Source organism: Rattus norvegicus, chromosome 15, assembly GCF_021556685.1.
Source record: "Rattus norvegicus strain SHRSP/BbbUtx chromosome 15, alternate assembly SHRSP_T2T, whole genome shotgun sequence".
Lineage (NCBI taxonomy): Eukaryota > Metazoa > Chordata > Mammalia > Rodentia > Muridae > Rattus > Rattus norvegicus.
This window is the reverse complement of record NC_141548.1, coordinates 22855282-22875042: the sequence shown is the minus strand read 5'-3', so window position 1 is coordinate 22875042 and position 19761 is coordinate 22855282. Positions and strand designations below refer to the sequence as shown.

The following is a 19761-nucleotide window of genomic DNA, read 5'->3' as shown; positions in this document are numbered from 1 at the left end:
GTGCTGTAGCCAAGAGGTCAAAAGTGCAAGAGGGGCAGGTGACCAAAATGCCTGGATTATATAGGGAAGAGGCACCTAGGGAAGGGCAGCCTGGTCCCTGGGCTGGAGAGTTCTGGGGTAGAAGGCAGGGTATGCCAGCCATATCCTGTAACAGGTAGGGACTGAGGGATGCTGGGAGAACCTGGAGGTCGGATCTGCTTTGATATTAAATAGACACCTCGGCCATTTGTCCCAGGGTTTGAGACTTAACACTGATATCTACTGCTTTTAATTACACTTTAATATAGCCTCGGTGTTTACTTATCAAGATCCCCTCCTAAGCTACAGGTTCCTGGTTCTCTTTGGCATCAGAAGCTATACAGAAGTGTCTGTGCCTGGATACCTATCAGAACAGTGTGCGGTAATGCCTTCATGGAAAGAAAACAGTTCATACCCAATTTCTTACTCTGCATTATTATTAATAGAAACATTGGGAAAGAATTAGGGATGCAGCAACTCAAGATGGCAGTATGGATGACGCTTTGTCATTGAAGCAATAATGTACAAGCGGGCGGACTGCTCACGGCCAAGATATCCAGCCAATCGAGCCTTGCTGGTAGAAAGTCTACTTTGTACTCCTCTACTTAGCAGGAATTGCAACAGTATCACTTCGCATCCGCCCATAGGAAGCAGGGCCTTTTAACCACATCCCTACAAAAGCACGGGTGTACAGCTGAGGTGATCCGGATCTAAATAAGGACTCTGAAGGATCTCTGACAGGTTACATCCTCAGAGCAAGACAACTTGCCCTACTGACCTGATTCCACAAAGAGTAAAAACATTAACAGTGAAGACTGTCTACTCTTGGTCTAAGAGCAAGGTTGGAGATTGTCTTCCGGCAATTCTCAAGATAGGGTGGGTCTATAAAATAAAAACTTTTCAATTAAAAGAAATTGTCTGAGGTGACAAAGTGCCTCAGCTATAAAACAGGATTTCTGTGGGAATAGAGCTGACCTTGACCAAATTCTTCAGTCAGCCACAATCCAGATAATCTCTGCTGGAGGAGCCTGCACCCAAGTCGAGATAATCTCTGCTGGAGGAGCCTGCACCCAAGTCGAACGGTCTTTTGTAAATCAAACAAATCCAGGTAAGACACATCACAGACCAACACATAGCCCTGTGGCTGCAAGAATTTCATTTCCAAGCCTCCCACTGGCCTTTATAAAGGACCCCAGCTAGCTTACTCCCTTCCAAGACACCCATTTCCCTCAGGAGAGTCTTTCTGTTTGAAATAAACTTCTGTTGATGTCAGACTCTGGTCTCTGTCTTCTGTCTCTTTGCGCTGTCTTGAAAATCTAACAAAAAGAAGCCCCGATGTTTCCCTGAAACCAGGAAGTGAGTTACAGAATCGGAGGTACATTAAAAACAAAAACCGAGCCAAACTCGGGAAGGCTTAAAGGCCATAGAATCACTTCTAGGCATCGCTAGAGATCACCCGGTACAATGATCTCCTAATTATGCACAAGGAATAAGACAAACAAATGAAGGAGATTAAATGACTTGCCTGGGGGTGGCAAAGTTGAGTCTAGAACCTTGTTTTTCTTTCAGTCTAATAATCTATCACACCAGGCTGGCAAGGCCAGTTAGTTTATAACCAAGGCACATCGAATGTGCAGAGACTGTGGGGAAAGACTGAGACATAGGTACTTGGTTTCCATCCAAGGCCTTACTGCAATACGGAAAGAACCGGAAGCATAAGTACATGAGAGTAAGCAACCCTAAGAGCTGGCACAGTGACGCTAGGACTCCTGTTTTCTAAGTGGGAGTAGTATTGCCAGGTGAGCCGCAGAGGTGGAGTGCCTTCTTTATGAATGGGCTGAAGGTTGGGAAAGGGCCAGACCAGGTGACCAAGCAGGTCTTTCGGATGCTTCAGGCAGGCCTAAAGCCAGGGACGTGAGCTAGCAACTTCCAGGGCCCCTCTGGGCATAGAGCTGGGGCTCATGACCCCAAAGTGTAAAGATGAGTGGGCGAAAACCTCATTCAGGCTGGCATTCAGGGGCGTGGAAGCGAGGGGGCGGAGCCAGTGCGAGCTGAGGCAGGGGCTCCAACGTTGCCGAGACTGCCGCGACCTCGTCTGACCCCCTCTTCCAGGCGCGAACCATTAGACTCCGCCGAGCGCCAGCAGGAGCAACACTAGTGGCTTCGGGCCTTCCGGGGAGGCGCGCGCGGTCTGGGGGCGGGGCCTCTTTCGGGCCCCGCCCACGCGGGGGGGTCTGCGTAACAATGGGGCGGGCCCCGGAACCGCGCTGCGGCTGCCGGGGGCCGGCGGGGAGGCGGAGTCGCCTCGGCCGCAGCTGCTGCCCTGCTGGGGATTTGAAAGATTATAAAGTCCGGGCCCAGAGGGCGGCGGCATCGGATGCGCGTGTGGCGGAAGCGCCGGCGGCATGAACTACCCCGGCCGCGGCGCCCCACGGAGCCCCGAGCGTAACGGCCGCGGCGGCGGTGCCTGGGAGCTAGGCTCGGACGCGGCGGGCGTGTTCGGTGGCGGCGGCTGCTGCTTCGAGCACCAGCCGGGTGACGGCGTGCCGCTGTCACTGCTGCGCGCGGAGCCGCTGCACCTGGCACCGGGCGCGGACGACTTGAGCCACCTGGCTCTGGACCCGTGCCTCAGCGACGAGAACTACGACTTCAGCTCGGCCGAGTCGGGTTCGTCGCTGCGCTACTACAGCGAGGGCGAGAGCGCGGGCGGCGGTAGCTCTTCTTCGCCTCCGCCGCCGCTGGTCGCTCCGAACTCGGGGGGCGGCGGGGCAGCGGGAGGGGGACCCGGTGACAGGAAGCGCTCCCGGCCGGGCGGCTGCGCCGCTCGGCACCGCTACGAGGTAGTGACGGAGCTGGGCCCCGAGGAGGTGCGCTGGTTCTACAAGGAAGACAAGAAGACCTGGAAGCCCTTCATCGGCTACGACTCTCTGCGCATTGAGCTCGCCTTCCGGAGCCTCCTGCAGACGACGGGCTCTCGTGCCCGGTCGGCGGACCGCGATGGAGACCGGGTGTGCGGCCCAACCTCTAGCTTCAGGGAGGACGACGAGGACCGCGCCTGCGGCTTCTGCCCGCGCGCGGTGGGGCCTGAGCCGGAGATGGAGGAGCTGGTGACCATCGAGCCCGTGTGCGTGCGCGGCGGCCTCTACGAGGTGGATGTCACTCAAGGAGAGTGCTACCCGGTATACTGGAACCGTAAGTGTCTGGCCAGGGGCGGGCCGGGCTCGGCGCGCGTTGGACCGGGTTTGGGGCTCGGTTGCCCCGCGATGCTCGGATGCCTCGGGTTAGGATGCAGGTTGTGCGGGGTGCCATGGCAGGTGAAGGGTAAAAGAGCAGATGGCAGCTCCCAAGCTGCTAGCGGGGTCAGGAGGGGAGGATTCCGCCGGGGATTGCGCCTCCTGGGTGAGTAGAGTACTGCTGCCATCCCCTGGAGGGTATCCAGGAACCGATCCCCAATCTGGTAGCTTTAGTTTCTTGACCCTACCAGGGGCTTTGTCCACCTGGATATCTGATCCGGTCTCACGTCTCCTGAAGCTCCCGTGATTTAAATAACATGTCCTGGAGTGAGTGGAAATGCTTGAGAGCGTCTTCATGAGACTCAACAGTTCACTTAAGACCCAGGAAGAGAAAAGCCCTGGCGGAAAAGGAGAGCTACAGTGTGTTATTCCCACTGGATGTGTTGGGCAGAAGAAAGAACTGCAGGAAATGGCTCTGGGAAATGGGTCCGTGCCCTCTGTGTGGAATGCTCGTGTATCCCTTGGGTCCTGTTTACTTACATATTTTTACTTTTGCTTCTTAACCTAGAAAAATTGCACGACCTCGGTTTTCTCATCTGTTAAATGGGTCTCTCTTAAAGGTTTAAAGGATGCTTTAGGCAACATGGGTAGGTTTAAAATCAGAATAAGGAGAAAGGTAATACATAAATAATCCGGTGTGGCATGCAGCATATGTTAATGTATGTGACATATAGTAGTAACAGTCTATTGGCCATCAATAAGTTGTACCATACAGTATTAACTGTATGCGCTTCAGTGCCCTAACTCAAATGTCTTTCCTGATCGTTAGGCCCTCTATACATCGTATATTATTCAGATCTGTATTAATTATGTGTATTGGTGGCTTAGCTTCCTTTCAGTTTATTTAGTGGCTCCTGGGCAGAGTCCACCGCCTTTATCTTTGTTCTCATAAAGCCTGGTGCAGTAGGTGTTCAGTGACTTGGTATTGAATCTCATCAGTGATTGATAATGCTAAAACATGCATACATTAAGTGCAAGTAACCAATATGGCAGACTCAACACAAGCCAAGTCAGGGAAAGGCAGCCTAGCAGATTTCTTGCGACTCTTAGTGACAATACAGGCGTTTGTTACTTTTTTTTTTTTTTAAGATGAGACTCATGTGGACTGTTAGGTCCCCTCTTGATTATAAGCTCTCTGATGACAAGCCCCCTTGCATCCGTTCATCATTTGCGTGATCTACGTAGTAGTTGTGTATGTGCCAGCACAGTGCTTCTGTGCACATTGTTAAGGAGCCCATGTCTCTCAGGGGCTTCCCACCTCATTTCTTTTTAAATGATCCATATATCACCATGGGTCTCTCCTGCAGATAGAAGCCCAGAAGTGAGAGGGACTGGAGAGATGGTTCAGCAGGTAAGAGCACGGAGGGCTCATCCAGAGGACCCAGGTTCAAATCCCAGCCCCCATGTGGCAGCTCACAGCTGTCTGTAACTTCATGATCTGACACCCTCACGCAGACATACATGCAGGCAAAACACCAATGCACATAAAGTAAAAAGAATAAATGTAAAAGGGGTGTGTGTGTGTGTGTGTGTGTGTGTGTGTGTGTGAACACAGCATCCTGGAACTGTGTGTGTGTGTGTGTGTGTGTGTGTGTGTGTGTGTGTGAACACAGAGAGCATCCTGGAACTGGAGACTAAAATTTGGTCTCTCCCTCAGCTTAACTTGGAGTGATGGGGCTGTCCTTACAAGTTTAACACCTTCCAGAGTAATTTTCACTGCGGCAGCAAATTGATGCTGGCTTTCAGCATATGAGGAAGTCGCCTCAGTGTCATTAATGAACCTGACCAAGGTCACTGAGCTAGAAAATGATGCAGCAAGTAGCAGTTTAGTAAGGGAACACATATTTCACCCATCCAAAGGGAGGTATAGGCCACCAAGGGTGTAAGACAAGGTCTGGAGGAATCGGAGGAAGCGAGGGGGTTAGAGAAAGGGCTTCCTCTCAGTTGGGGCCAGCATATCCAAGGACACAGGCATGAAACTCTAGACTAGTTGAAGGAAGGAAGGCTGCCCCTCTGGGGCTTAGGCATCCGATGTGGGGTTGGATCTGAGCACCCCGACGTGTGGGTGTATGAGGGCTGGTGAGTAGCACCCTGTTGAGAACCCTGCCCAGGGTGGATGTGCAGTGCCCAGTGTGGACTTTATCCTTTGAGTCGCAGCCAGCCAGAGGTTCTGTATTAGGTGTGACCGGTGCCTGTGCACTGTTGGGTTGGAGATGAGAAAACAGAACATCGCATGTTAATGATGGCGACAAAATAAACCTGAAGGTCGTGTGGACCCAGGCCTCACCAGTGTTCTCTCCGAGAGCAGCAATTGTTATGGGGCCGGTTCTAGCTTATAAATTACAGGTTGTTAATTTGCACAGAACAACCGTTTTGTTTTTGTTTTAGTGTTTTCTGACCGGCTCTCCACAATACACAACTCTGTGGGTGTTTGAGGGTGTCTGATAGTCTAGTGGTTCTCAACCTTCCTAATGCCGCTGCTACCGCTTTAGTAGAGTGCTTCATGTGGTGAACCCCAGCCCTAAAATCATTGTCACTGCTTCCTCGTAACTGTAACTTTGCTACTTTTATGAATCATAATGTAAACATCTGACATTTCTGTTAGTCTTAGGCGACCCCTGTGAAAGGGTTTTCACTCCCCAAATGAGTCACGACCCACAGGTAAGAACCACTGATCTAGCGTGTAAATACAATACAATTTTTCGGGGGTCCTATTAGGTTTCCATGTCCTGCATGACTTGACTTGAATTGGTTTCTGTGTATTTCTTATGTTCTCACACCTTTTGAGGGGACGAGCATTGCCAGTACGGTGGTCTCAGATGCCCAGATGACGGGGCCCGAGGATACTGTGTAGTTGTTGACCTTCCCCATCGTGTTCCCCCTTTTATACCCTTTGGGAATCTCTGAATGGTGGGTAATGAAAGGTTTTGCTTTGTTTTGTTTTTGTTTTTTAAAGAAAAAGAAAAAAATCAATAAGGATCTCCTAAGTACGGTACTAGATGTCTGCCTGTTGGCCATTTGGGTTTTGCGGCCTGATTTAACCCACTGTTTCTTGGCATTGTGGAGAATGAACTAGCTCCGTCCAGTGTAAAGGAAAAGTGTGGATCTACCATTTTTCTGAACTGTATCCATGACAGTATTTCAACCACCGGGGTGTCTGTCAATCAGACGGGGAATAGCATTTGTCTACCACAGATAGGAAGTTCACGCAGATGAAAAAACCAGCTGTAGGGCATTTATCAGCATTTGCTCAGACGATTCTCTGACTGCATGTGGACATTGTAGATAAAAGCTGATCATCGCCGAGCACTGGCTAGGCGACCGCCCTTCTTCCCACTGTCCCTTCCAAGCTGCCTGTTACCAGAGTTAATCATCTGTGACATGGTGGAGTGGTACTGGCACACACAGGACTCGGTAGGTGACTGCAGGCTGTATATGGATCTCAGAAAGCTTTGTACCTAACAAAGATTGATAAGGTGATCACTGCAAAACTGTGTGTTCCAAGTACCTTGCTGTCCCTGTCCTCATCAGAGGTGACAAGATAATCTGTGACAAGAATATTGGCAAGAAGGTGGCCAAAGAATTTAGTCACACACTGATTGTAAGATATCTGGAACTGAGATGTTTCACGAGCTTAAAATAGTGTCTGTGCTGTATCATGGCACCGACGTGTACAGTAGGCACTGGAGAGTGTATAATTTATTCAGTGAACAAATTATTTCATTGGCCGTGGTTTTTCCTTCTGTGAATGTGTAGTTCCCAGAAGCTGTCAGCTCCCAGCCACAGGTTTCTCCTCAACCTCTAGTTCTGCTCACACCATTGTGGTTTTCACTGCTTCAGAACTTAGTCTGTCATCTTCGTGGAGGTGAAACGAAGGGGTGTTATACCCCTGACAAGACAGGCTTTTAAAAACCCTGGGTTTTCCTCAAATACATGTTTATTAATTTAGCATAAATGAAACTGGTTCAAGAGCAATCATCCGTGTGGTACCGGGTGTCATGAGAGAATGTGACAAAGTCTGAAGGGGTTCTAGGCGCTCTTTCTTGATCAGTTTCTGCCTCTAAAACAGGATCGTAAGGGGTTTGGCGACCCTTTACAATATCAGTATCAATTATCAATATTAATGATTATTATATCCATACTAATATATCTAACCCTGAAGAATCTCCCCAGTAATCCAGAGTAGAAAGCCCCCATGGCACACGTCTACAGACCCTGGTTTATCTCGTGACTTACAGACTCTTTCCAGGTCTACTCGGAGACTCTCTGTCAAGTGACCCACTGAAGCAGCAAGGTTCGACTGGCTGCCGCCATACACGGGGGCAGGGCCTGCCCCACCCCCCCACCCCCCCCCCCCCGACCATGGCATTCAAGACTTCTGTTAGTCTTCACTGTTAGAAAACAAATCTGTATGTATCATGTAGTTCACTGGCGCTGCCTTGCTTCTGTGTGGCGTGAATGTTTATGCTTGTTATACAAGAGCTTTATGTAAATGCCCAGGAGGGCGCTCTCCTCCACCAAGCCCCTCCTCTGTCTTCATGTACTGTTTCATTATGAAAGACACTCTGTGCTCGTTCCTCTTCCAGGATTTATTTCCTGGATCTTTTATTTCTCCATCAATGCCCGTGTTTTGTGTTTGGTTGAGGCCTTTTAAGTCTGGAACCCTACAGCTGATCCCTTTTTGTAGAGAACGAGAAAAGACTGGATGTGCTGGCCAAGGTATCCTCAGAAAGGGATGGACACTAAGGGGAGGGCCTGAGGGAGGGAAGCAGGGACTTCACAAGAATCCTAAGGTGGAGATCGCTGACCAGAGACAATGAAAGCAGTGTCAAAGCCTGGGTTAATTGGGGATTCGGACTTAAGACCCTCATCTTTCCCTGAGCAGGATAGAATTTACACATGTCACCAGGCAAACTAATGGCACTGACTAACAGTGTAGAGTCAGACAGTCCTGTTTTTGTTGTTGTTTGTTTGTTTGTTTTTTGCTGTGATATATTCCTAAAAATTCTGTTAAAGATAGAAAAATATGGGGCTGGAGAGATGGCTCGGTGGTTATGAGCACTGGCTGATCTTCCAGAGGATCTGGGTTCAATTGCCAGGACTCACATGGCGGCTCACAACTGCCTGTAATTCCAGTTTTAGAGAATCCAACACCCTCACACAGACATACGGACATGTATGTAGGCAAAACACCAATGCACATGAAATGCAAATAAACTAAAAAAGAGATAGAAAAAATATTTTTATTAGATTTACTCATTTTATGTGCATTTTATGTGTATACTAATATGCATGTGAACCATGTCCCTGCATGGCACCCATAGAAGTCAGAAGAGTGTGTCAGATCCCCACAGAACTGGAGTTAACAGATGGTGGTGAACCACTGGATGGGCACTGGGATTCGGACCCAGGTCCTCTGGGAGAGCAGCCAGTGCTCTTAACCTCTGAGCCACCACTCCTGCACCCCACTTCTGTTCTTGTAGTTCTGCATTTTTAAAGGTCAACTGTACTCCCCCAAAACACACACACAGACACACACACACACACAGAGACACACACACACAGACATACACACACACACAGACACACACACACACACAGACACACACACACAGACACACACACATTAAATCGCTAACAAATGCATGGTCTGTCGAGACTAAGGACAAATGTAGATATTTCTAATATGCCAACATTAGGAGACAAGCGAGATGTAAGACAGTAAAAAAAAGCCAGTATTGACTGAGTCCGAGGACTGTGGACAAACAGAACCGCTACAACGGTGGCAGCGTCCTCACTCCTTCCCGCTTCTCACATTCGTTAACGTTTATCCTGCAGTCTTAGTAAGCTACATTGAAATGTCTTTACAATTTTCTTCTTATATTTTGAGATTAACTCTGTGAGAGACCACGGGGCCTGGCCAGCCTCTGGGATTTGCATCGCTCTTGGCGCTTCAATTCCACAACCAGACACCTGAGAATTCCGGGAAATGCAAACTTCATCTGAATGGTAGATGGCGTGTCTGGGGCGTTCGCCTGTTCGGTTTGTTTTGATTGTTGTTGTTGTTGTTGTTGTTGTTGAGACAGAGCTTCTCTGTGTGGCCTGAGCTACCCTGGAACTAGCTTTGCAGCCCAGGCTGGGCTCTGCCTCTCAAATGCTAGGATTAAAGGCCTGTGCCACCACGGCCGGGCTAGACAGCATTTCTGCTTCCTTGTCCTACGCTCTTGAGTGCTTGGATGTAGTTTTTACTACTCTGTGAGTGGACGTCATATCACTAATTCTCTCTCTGGCTATGTCATGGGCCATTGTTTTACACATTGGCACAGACTCACCCTTGACTCATGGTACAGGACAAAGAACTAGGTGAGCTCTTTTGGCTAGGCCCAGGGTCTACCTGGTTCACCCTCCTCCTCCTTCAGTAAAACCTGCACTTTGTGTGTGTGTGTGTGTGTGTGTGTGTGTGTGTGTGTGTGTCTGTGTGTCTGTGTGTCTGTGTGTGTGTCTGTGTCTGTGTGTCTGTGTGTGTGTCTGTGTGTCTGTGTGGATGTGTGGATGTGTGTCTGTATGTATGTGTGTAAGGCAGCTACTCGTGTTACCTTCCAGCGTTGATCAACACCTAGTTTTTAATATAATACATTTATTCAGTGAGAATTTATGCGTGAGTCCAATGTATTTTGGTCATATCATCTACTCTGCCTCCAATGCCTTCCAGATATTTCCTTCCACTTCATGTCCTTCTCACCTTTATGATCTGTTAAATCCAGTTAGTGTAGCCCATAAGCGCATAGGTTAGCTCTCCACTGGTCCTTGGTCAACCTACCAGTGGCCATACCATGGAAAAAATGACACCTTCCCTAGCAGCCATCCATCCCCTCCCTTGCGTTCTGAGACAGTTTCTCCCTTATCCCGAATCTGCCATCTGGATTAGCTGGACAGTGAGCCCCGGGCATCCTCCCTCCCCTGCCCCTCTCCCCCACAATTACAGGCAGATGCCACTGTCTCCTACTTACATGTGGGTTCAGGGGTCTGAACTTGGTCCCTGTGCTTGCACTCAGGCAAGCCATTTCCTGCACCCCCAAACCCATCATTTTAATATCAAGTATATTTAACCTTCCTCCAAGTTTGCTTATGATTTAGAAAACAAAGCCTTTGCTTCGGATTCAAACAATGATCCTCAGAAAGAGTCTACTTCACAGTAAACTGGTGTGGATGCCCCTGGGACTAAAGCTAACGTGTGCTGCTCAAGCATGTATGGGAGCACCCACTGGACACCTGGACAGCTTGCTGTCACCACTGGAACGAGCCTTTGTTGTCCACTTATTCCTAAGTAAGACAAGTGTAATGTTCCGAAATGACTGAACAGGGCTGGAGACGGCTCAGCAGCTAAAAGCATTAACTACTTTTGCAAAGGGCCCAGGTTAGCTTCCTGCCACACACATGGTAGCTCATAACCATCTGTAACTGCATTCCCAGGGTATCTGATGTCCTCTTCTGGTTTCTGTGGGCATCAGGCAAGCACATGGTACGTACACAAACATACAGACAAAACACTCATGTGCAGAAAATAATACGCCTTCATCCATGAAGAGATACCTGCCTTTCCTCAACATTCTCGTTTCACAGTGTCTTAGTTAGGGTCTTATTGCTGTGAACAGACACCATGACCAATGCAATTCTTATAAAGGACAACATTTCATTGGGGCTGGCTTACAGGTTCAGAGGTTCCGTCCATTATCATCAAGGCGGGATCATGGCAGCATCCAGGCAGGCATGGGCAGGAGGAGCTGAGTTCTACATCTTCACCCGAAGGAAGCCAGGAACAGACTGAGCATCCCCAGGCAGCTAGGAGGAGGGTCTCCAAGCCCACCCCACAGTGACACACACTTCCTCCAACAAGGCCACACCTTCTAATAGTGCCACTCCCTGGGCCAAGCATATGCAAACCGTCACACACAGCCAACCACCAATACATTTCTTATTTAACATTAGCACAAGTTACTTGTAATTTTCTCCTTGCCTTTCACTGGGAAAGAAATTGAGATATACTGCTATTATTGTTGCTTGGTGATACTGGGACTTGAACCCAAGGCCATTCGTGCTAGGCAAGTCCCCTGTTACTTTTCGGATATGTTTGCAGGTGTGTGTGTTGCATGCACATATGTGTTCATACATGTGGAAACTAAAGGACACCTAGTCTAGTGTTGTTCCTCAAGCACTGCCCACCTTGGTTTTTGAGACAACATCCCTCACTAGGGCATGGAGCAGAGCTGGATGACTAAGTGAGCCCCAGGGATCTGCCTGACTCCACTCAAAGATGCACGAAAAATAAGTAGTGGGCTTCGTTGTCTAGTACACGTTTCCGTGTAGCCCTGCCTGCCCTCGGTGTAGTGAATGCCTGTCAGTGCAGTGCAGCATGGACTTGCTTGGAACCCTGACCACATGATTGCATTCTGTCTGAAAGAAAGAAGATGGCCGCTCACACAGCAGTTGGGCTAGTTTAACGCTTTGGTTTCACATCTCCTGTCATCGCAAGGCAGCCCTACACTTCCAACCTTGTCACCTCCACCTCAGTTCCCACGGCCTTTTCTAGAGAAAAGCTGCCTTGTGTGGCCCTTAAAATTGAGACTGAAGAGCCACTGAAGCCAGCCCTGCCGTGGGCTTGTCTGTGTGACTGCGGGCGACTTGGATTATCTGTCTTTGTTTCTCCCACAGAGTGTGGACAGTGTCATCTGCCTCTTAGCAATGCAGTGGCCGTGTAAAACTTCCCGTCTTCCTGCCCTTCTTTCTGAGTTGGCACACTGCTTGACATTCTTGACTCCCTTGATTTAGAGTCTCTTTGCTGGTGTGACATTTTCTTGGCCTGTTGTTTTGATAATCACCTCTCAAGCAGGCTGAGTCCTTGAGTCCCGGTAATTGTCACCTGACCCTGGAAGAAGCTGTGGTTTCCGAGTGATCTGAAAGGGGTGAGCTGTCTTGGACCTTGGAGAAGTGCCTCAGCCAGTGTCCTGCAGTCTGCTGCCTGGGTGTTGAGGAAGGGTGGGCTCTTTCCAATAAAAGCACTCTAAAACCCTGAGCATCTGCTTCTGAGAGACTGACTCTACCCCAGAGCTCATTCAGGCCTTCACCACCTTCCGGGTGGTGATACCGTAGAGAACGTTAAAAGACAAGTCGGTTTTCAGTTGAGGTAGAGCCAGGAGTGCCCCTGTTTTTCTGCCATGTTAGCAAAATAAATGGCTCACAACTGCCCCTCTTACAGTGGAGACCTCAGCCCGGAAACTTCCCAGAATTCCTTTAGTGGACCTCTAGCTGAGCTGGCCTGTATAGACAGCAGTAACTAACATCGGGTTCTGGCATCTAGTAGACTAACCTTGAAATAACCTTGAATCTACCCTTAATCAAAGGATTTGAGACAGCCACCTCTTCCAGCATTGGCAGTAAACGCTGGGCAGGCCCAGAGAACAGATCTTTGTTGTCAGATTTCTTTAGTTAAATCCTTGATTTACTGTAGTTACAAGACTTTGAACAAGTTATGACCTGTGGCCTAGTTTCTTTTTTGTAAATGGGGGTCGCTCCTGTGTTAAAAAGATTCAGTTGAAAAGTAGGATTCCTGCATGGCTGAGTGGGTGACAATTGCTCCAGCTAAGCCAGACTAGTGTCATTTTTTTTTTTTACCTGAAAGCCTTGTCTCCTGGAAATTAAAAGTGATGTGATAGGCCTGTTTCTTTGTGGAAAAGAGGTGTGGGAAGCTGTAACTCCACAAACACTCCTTTGGCTTACCTTGATGACACTCACACATTGGTGGACGCACTATGAATACATCTACACACACCCATCTTGAGCTTGTCATCACCCGAAAGCTCAAGGAGTCACACCGAAGTGTGAGTATCAGGGGCTCCTCTATAGCCAGGAGAGATGAAGACTTGAGTCTGCATTGCCCATGTAGGGTCTGTCTCCAGAATCTTGTGTTAGACTTGTAACTTGCAAAACTTATGGAGCCTAGCGATGGGAAGACTGTTAAAGATACAGATTCAAATCTCAACCCTGGGGCTTTGACTGTAGAGATCCAAGAGAGGACCTAAGAGACTGACTCGAGTGAGACTCCTGAACTGATTGCAGGAGTGTTTTTGTGGGCGGGTGGCTGTGCTTCTCAGATGCCTCACCTTCGGCGTCTCTATGTACACTCAGAGAATCGCCAGTTCAATTAGTCATAGGTTGCATTTCCCAAGGTTCAAGCCCCATAGCTTGGCATCTTCTTGGCTTTCTACCTACCTATTTCTGTTATTTCTTGGGTGAGAGGAGGACGGTCCCAGGCAAGGCATGGATGACAATTTCCCCACAGTTGCATAGACAGTATCCGCCCTTCCATTAACCTTTTACTCCAACCCCTTCCTTCCGAGTATAGAGACCCATAACCATAAGACTGTGGCGCAGCTTGGGCAGAATTACATACCATTGACGGGAAAGTACAGGTGGGAATGGCTCTCTGTGAGGGGAGGTCAACAGGCCCCATCTTGAGAGTCTTCTGTAAACAGTCATAGATGCTCTGGTGAAGATGGTGGTGGCTGTCTGGGGTACACCATTCTGCAACAGTGTCACTCTGGTGTTGATTTGTATGGTTTCTGATATGAAGTTTGCAGTTATTAGCTTAGCGTCGGTCATTAGTTAGTCGTTTTCATTCTCCTGCCCCTCCCCTCCCATTGATGGCTTTCAACAATTTGATTATATTGTACCTTGGTTTTCTTCATATCATTTTTTATTGGATTTTTTAAAATTTACATTTCAAATGTTATTGTCTTTCCCGATTTCCCGGCAATAAGCCCCCTATCCCATCCCCCTCCCCTTCTTCTACTAGGCTGTTCCCCCTCCCCAACCACTCCCCCTTTCCGCCTCCCCACCCTGACATTCCCCTGCACTGGGGGTCCAGTCTTGGCAGGACCAAGGGCTTCTCCTCCCATTGGTGCCTAACAAGGGCATCCTCTGCTACATATGCAGCTGGAGCCATGGGTCTGTCCATGTGTACTCTTTGATTGGTGGTTTAGTCCCTGGGAGCTCTGGTTGGTTGGTATTGTTGTTCTTATGGGGTTGCAAACCCCTTCGGCTCCTTCAATCCTTTCTCTAACTCCTCCAACAGGGACCCCATTCTCAGTTCAATGGTTTGCTGCTAGCATTTGCATCTGTATTTGTCATGCTCTGGCTGAGCCTCTCGGGAGACAACATATCAGGCTCCTGTCAGCATGCGTTTCTTGGCTTCATCAATATTGTCTAGTTTGGGTGGCTGTATATATGTAGGCTGGATCCCCAGGTTGGGCAGTCTCTGAATGGCCATTCCTTCAGTCTCTGCTCCAAACTTTGTCTGCATATCTCCTCCTATGAATATTTTTGCTCCCCATTTTAAGAAGGACTGAAGCGTCTGCACTTTGGTCATCCTTCTTGAGCTTCATGTGGTCTGTGGATTGTGTCTTGGATAATTCAAGCTTTTGGGTTAATATCACTTATCAGTGAGTGAATACCATGTGTGTTTTTCTGTGATTGGCTTACCTCACTCAGGATGATATTTTCCAGTTTCATCCATTTGTCTATGAATTTCATGAAGTCATTGTTTTTGATAGCTGAGTAATATTCCATTGTGTAGATGTACCACATTTTCTGTATCCATTCCTCCGTTGAAGGGCATCTGGGTTCTTTCCAGCTTCTGGCTATTATAAATAAGGCTGCTATGAACATAGTGGAGCACCTGTCTTTGTTATATGTTGGGGCATCTTTTGGGTATATGCCCAAGAGAGGTATAGCTGGGTCCTCAGGTAGTGAAATGTCCAGTTTTCTAAGGAACCTCTAGACTGATTTCCAGAATGGTTGTACCAGTCTTCAAACCCACCAACAATGGAGGAGTGTTCCTCTTTCTCCACATCCTCACCAGTATCTGCTGTTGCCGGAGTTTTTGATCTTAGCCATTCTGACTGGTGTATATCACACTCATTTTACATATTACATTTACATGGGATTTGTTGAGATTTTGGTACCTGGGCTTATGGCTTTAATCAAATTAGTAAAACATTTGCTTTTTTTTCCCCCCAAATTATGATTGTAATTGTTCTCTTACAGCCTGACTTGGAATCTAGTCTGATGTACCACCACAATGCTGCATTGATTTTCCTCACAAGCTCTGGTTTTTCCTTTCAGTGGTTTTTCTTGAGTTTCATTCTAGATAGTTCTATGATTACTGTCTGTCTGGTTTATACTGGTCTTCTGTAACCTCTTCCAGTTTGAAACTCAGCTATTTCTGTTTCAGCTACTGGTTTCATTTTCTATGTTTTTCATGTGTGATGTATTCTCTCTCCTACAGGTCATTTAGGTTTTTCCTGGGTTCGCCCAGGTGGGGTTGTTTTCTGCTTAGAACACCCACTAGGTGTTCTTAGGATTCTTTAGGACCCTATGGGACTCTGTGGTGCCTCTCAGTTTTGCTCCCACACACAGATAAGTTACTGCACAATTAGACTGACCTAGGGATTTCCTTCAACCTCTTTGCTTCAGTTAGGGTTTTACTGCTGTGAACAGACACCATGACCAAGGCAACTCTTATAAGGACAACATTTAATTGGGGCTGGCTTACAGGTTCAGAGGTTCAGTCCATTATCATCAAGGCAGAAACATGGCAGCATCCAGGCAGGCATGGTACAGGAGGAGCTGAGAATTCTACCTCTTCATCTGAAGACTGCTAGCAGAAGACTGGCTTCCAGGGAGCTAGGATGAGGGTCTTAAAACCCACATCCACAGTGACACAACCACTCCCACAAGGCCAGACCCACTCCAACAGTGCCACTGCCTGGGCGGAGCCTGTGCAAACCACCGCACTCTTCTAGGGTCGGAGCAGTTAGTGTAATAATAATCTGTCCCTGTTGTACAGAGGCAGTACCTGTAAGGACGTTTGTCGAGCTCTCCTGGCTTTGGGGTGTGGAAAGACTGCCCAACAGTTAAGGACACTTAGCACATAATCTCAGCTCCTTACATCTCCAAGCCCATTTCCAGTTTGTACCACTTCTCTCCAGCCAGCACTGCACCGCAGCTACCACAGGCTTCTTACTGATGTAGACTCTGAGGTTTAGTCCCGGGACCTTTGCACTCACTCACTATTCCTTTCTACTTCGTGTTTTAATCTAATTTAATTTTGTTCTTTGGTTGTTTGAGACAGGGTTTCTCTGTGCAGCCCGGGCTGTCCTGGTACTGTATTTAAAGTAGTATATTGATCTGCCTCTGCCTCCTGAGTGCTGGAATTAAAGGCATGCATGACTATGCCCAGATTTCTATTTAAATGTTTGTTACACTTAATTATCATTTTGTGTATGTGCACAGTGATGTGTTGTATAGGGGTGTGCATGTGGAGGCCAGAGGACAATCTGGGGAAACCAGCTCTCTGCTCCCACCATGTAAGTCCTAGGATTTGAACTCAGGTGGTCAGACATGGTGCGAGTTCCTTTGCCTATAGACCATCTTATAGGCCCTGCTCTTTACATCGTTTTTAATCGTCTTCCTGTAGTTCTGTGTTTATCAGACACGACACAATACTCTTAAATGCTTCATGTCTTTCTGTGTAGGGGGAAGGGTCTTAGGATGAGCAACACTGACCCTTGTAAGTGGGGGACAGATCGAGTGTCTACCACACACAGTAATTAAGATGTCTCTGTAGCCATATTCAGAAGCTAACTAACTCTTTATTTCAAAACTGTTTGATGCTAAACCATTTGTAACCAGTGTAATAGCTACAGGGTAATTTAATTAGTTGCTGCATTTAATTTCTTATGGTCTGAGTAGTCATAACACACTCAATTCATAGACTGAAATCCTAACTTCCAAGCTGGCAGTTTTGGGACATGGGGGGTGGGTAGTGAGGAGGAGATGAGGTCGTGAGGTTAGAAAGTCCTCCTGAATGAGATCAGTGCTTCTGTAAAAGAGGCCTGAGAGGGAATCCCGCCCCAGCTGTTGTATGCAGCTGGACGCTGGATACAGTGAGCCATGTCTGCCGGTGTCTTTCCCTTCCACTCCCCAGTCTCCAGAAGGGAAGGAAATGGCTGTGTGCGAGCCACCCAGTTTACAGTATCCCCCTGTAGTAGTATAGATGGCAGGATAGCGTCCCTACCTCCCTACCTTCATTTTTTGATTCTTACAACTCTGTTGTGTAACAAAGGCAGGAAGGACTTGCCTTTTACCAGTATTACCAAGAAATAAATGAGAATCCAAAACTTAAGTCCCTAGCCCCAGTATGACCACATCTTCAAGTCTTGCAGACCCTGCGTTCCCTGGGCTGTCATCTACACTTGTCCTTGTAGGAGATACTCATTTGGAATTTTGAGATGGTAGAAAAATGGGGTTTTAGACAGGCAGCTGAAGACTCCATGAGGATATAGTCTGACTTAACAAAGCAGTATATGCAGAGCGGGGCCTGTAGAGAAGCAAAACGACGCTATGATACACTGTCACTCTGTTGCGAGCCAATATCTGATTTCAGTCTGGCCAAGTGTCTTTTGTGCCCCTTTCTGTGCACCTCGAGGTTTCACAGCTGTACTTCTCAGCGTTCTGGATCTGGGCTGTAGGAACTCTTTTTCCTTCCTTGTTATTCCGCTTTAAAAAGAAAAAAAAAGACCAGCTTCTCTTGATTTCTATTCAGTTCACAACTTAAGATGCATTTGCCCCTCAGTTACAGTTTGTCAGCTGCCTTTGTTGCCATCCGCCTCAGTGTGATTCATCCTTTGTACCGTGAGGGGTTTTCTAACCATGTTTTCTAAAAAAGTCAATTACTTTGATTCAACACATTTATCTATGTCTCCAGAAAAAATGAAGGAAATCATCACCTTTCTCTTGACAAATAACTCTAGGGAGAAATCAGTGGTTGGCTTGAGTCTTAAGTCCTCAGGACAGGAGTAGCGTGTTTGAAAACCTGGACCATGAGGAGGAGGATGCTTTGAGAGCTTACTTGGCACAGAGCAATGGGAGTAGAGTAGAAAGGGGTAGAAGATGACTAGACAGGGACTAGATTGGGGTGAGCTTTTTCATGCTGAGTTTTTAAGTTTTATCCTGTGAAAACGAAACCTGGAGAAGCTGAAATTTGCATTTTAGATTGCCACTTTGGCAGCAGTGTGAAAGGTTAGCACAATCTGGAAAGCAGCTCAGAAAATGAGGCTCACTGGGGACTTCTGCAGCGCCGTGAGGCCACAGCCTGAGGCAGCACTCCTAACCGAACGCTTGGGGCAGGGCCCGGAAGGTGATAGGATGCACAGTGAGGGTTCAAGGTGCGTTCATAAGTCAGAGGATATGTGGGCCAGCCCTGGACTCTCTGATGTTTTTACTTGATTGAATTGTGGGTAAGAAAACGTTCTGACCCAGCCCCAGCCCCAGCCTGTGGTGACAGAGAAAAGGTCTCTACTTCAGTTAGGATGAAGTATCCAAGGGAATTGAGGGTATATAGGTCTGGAATTCAGCAGAAAGGCATGCTGGGATTCAGTTTGCAGAAAGACTCGGGAAACCAGCGGCCTCTGAAGTGGAAATGCTTGCACTACTTTTGGGTGGGTTACAGCGGGAATATTTGGATTTTACTTAATTTGTTTAGTCCTAATTTTGTATACCTTATAATTAATAAGACACTTTATGACAATAGTATATGTGCATGATTTGTAAATATATGCATACTAGAGTACGTTAAAAATATCTTTTTTTTTTTTATTAACTTGAGTATTTCTTATATACATTTCAACAAGTGTTATTCCCTTTCCCGGTATCCGGGCAAAAATATCTTTTTTAAAAAGCTTTGATGAGTGAACAGTGTGGAAATGGCTAGTTTAAAGTGGTTGAGATTACAGGAAGCATATTGAATAGAGAGAGCATGTGCTTGAATGGCACTGTACTCATTCTGGAAGCTCCATATGGCAGTGCGCATTCTTTTACCTTAGTCAGCGTCGTGGCTGTGTTCAGTGGCTGTGGTGTAGACAGAGCGATGTCGTCCGTGTAGAAGTGAAGATCCCCACTACTGTAAAGTTTACACTGAAAGCTCAGGGACGGTTTCCATGTCATCTACTTCATCTCTCACATCTGTGTGCATTGATATCAGACTTTGTTAACCAGATACCTAGGTATAAAATTTTCTTTGAGCATGTAAAATTGTGCATGTGCAAATCTATTAAAACCCTGAACTTGAGAGGCTTAATACATAGTGACTTAAGATATAAAGTGTGTTCTCCATATTCAAGTGGAAGGGATGCCAAGATCCTCTGACTGAAGGCCGAAATCTCCTAATTATTACTTTTTTTTTCTTTTCTTTTTTTTCGGAGCTGGGGACCGAACCCAGGGCCTTGCGCTTCCTAGGCAAGCGCTCTACCACTGAGCTAAATCCCCAACCCAAAATCTCCTAATTATAATGTGAGGATTGTGAGTGGGATATGACGCCTGAAGAAACCAGGCG

At 47.5% G+C, this 19761-nt stretch overlaps 1 protein-coding gene across 18 annotated transcripts in view; it reads left to right on the top strand.

Moving 5' to 3' along the window:
* The first annotated feature begins 2390 nt into the window (after positions 1-2390).
* The window catches only part of Ddhd1 (DDHD domain containing 1), a 67685-nt gene continuing 50314 nt past the window's right edge, over positions 2391-19761 (top strand). For 11 of the 18 annotated variants that reach the window (XR_015637967.1, XR_015637966.1, XR_015637959.1 and 8 more), the window contains exon 1: positions 2394-3210. Coding sequence is in view for 8 of the 18 variants with exons in the window: in XM_087585545.1 (XP_087441671.1) it covers positions 2424-3210 (787 nt within the window). In the remaining 10 variants the exon portion in view is untranslated. 18 annotated transcript variants of the gene reach the window in all.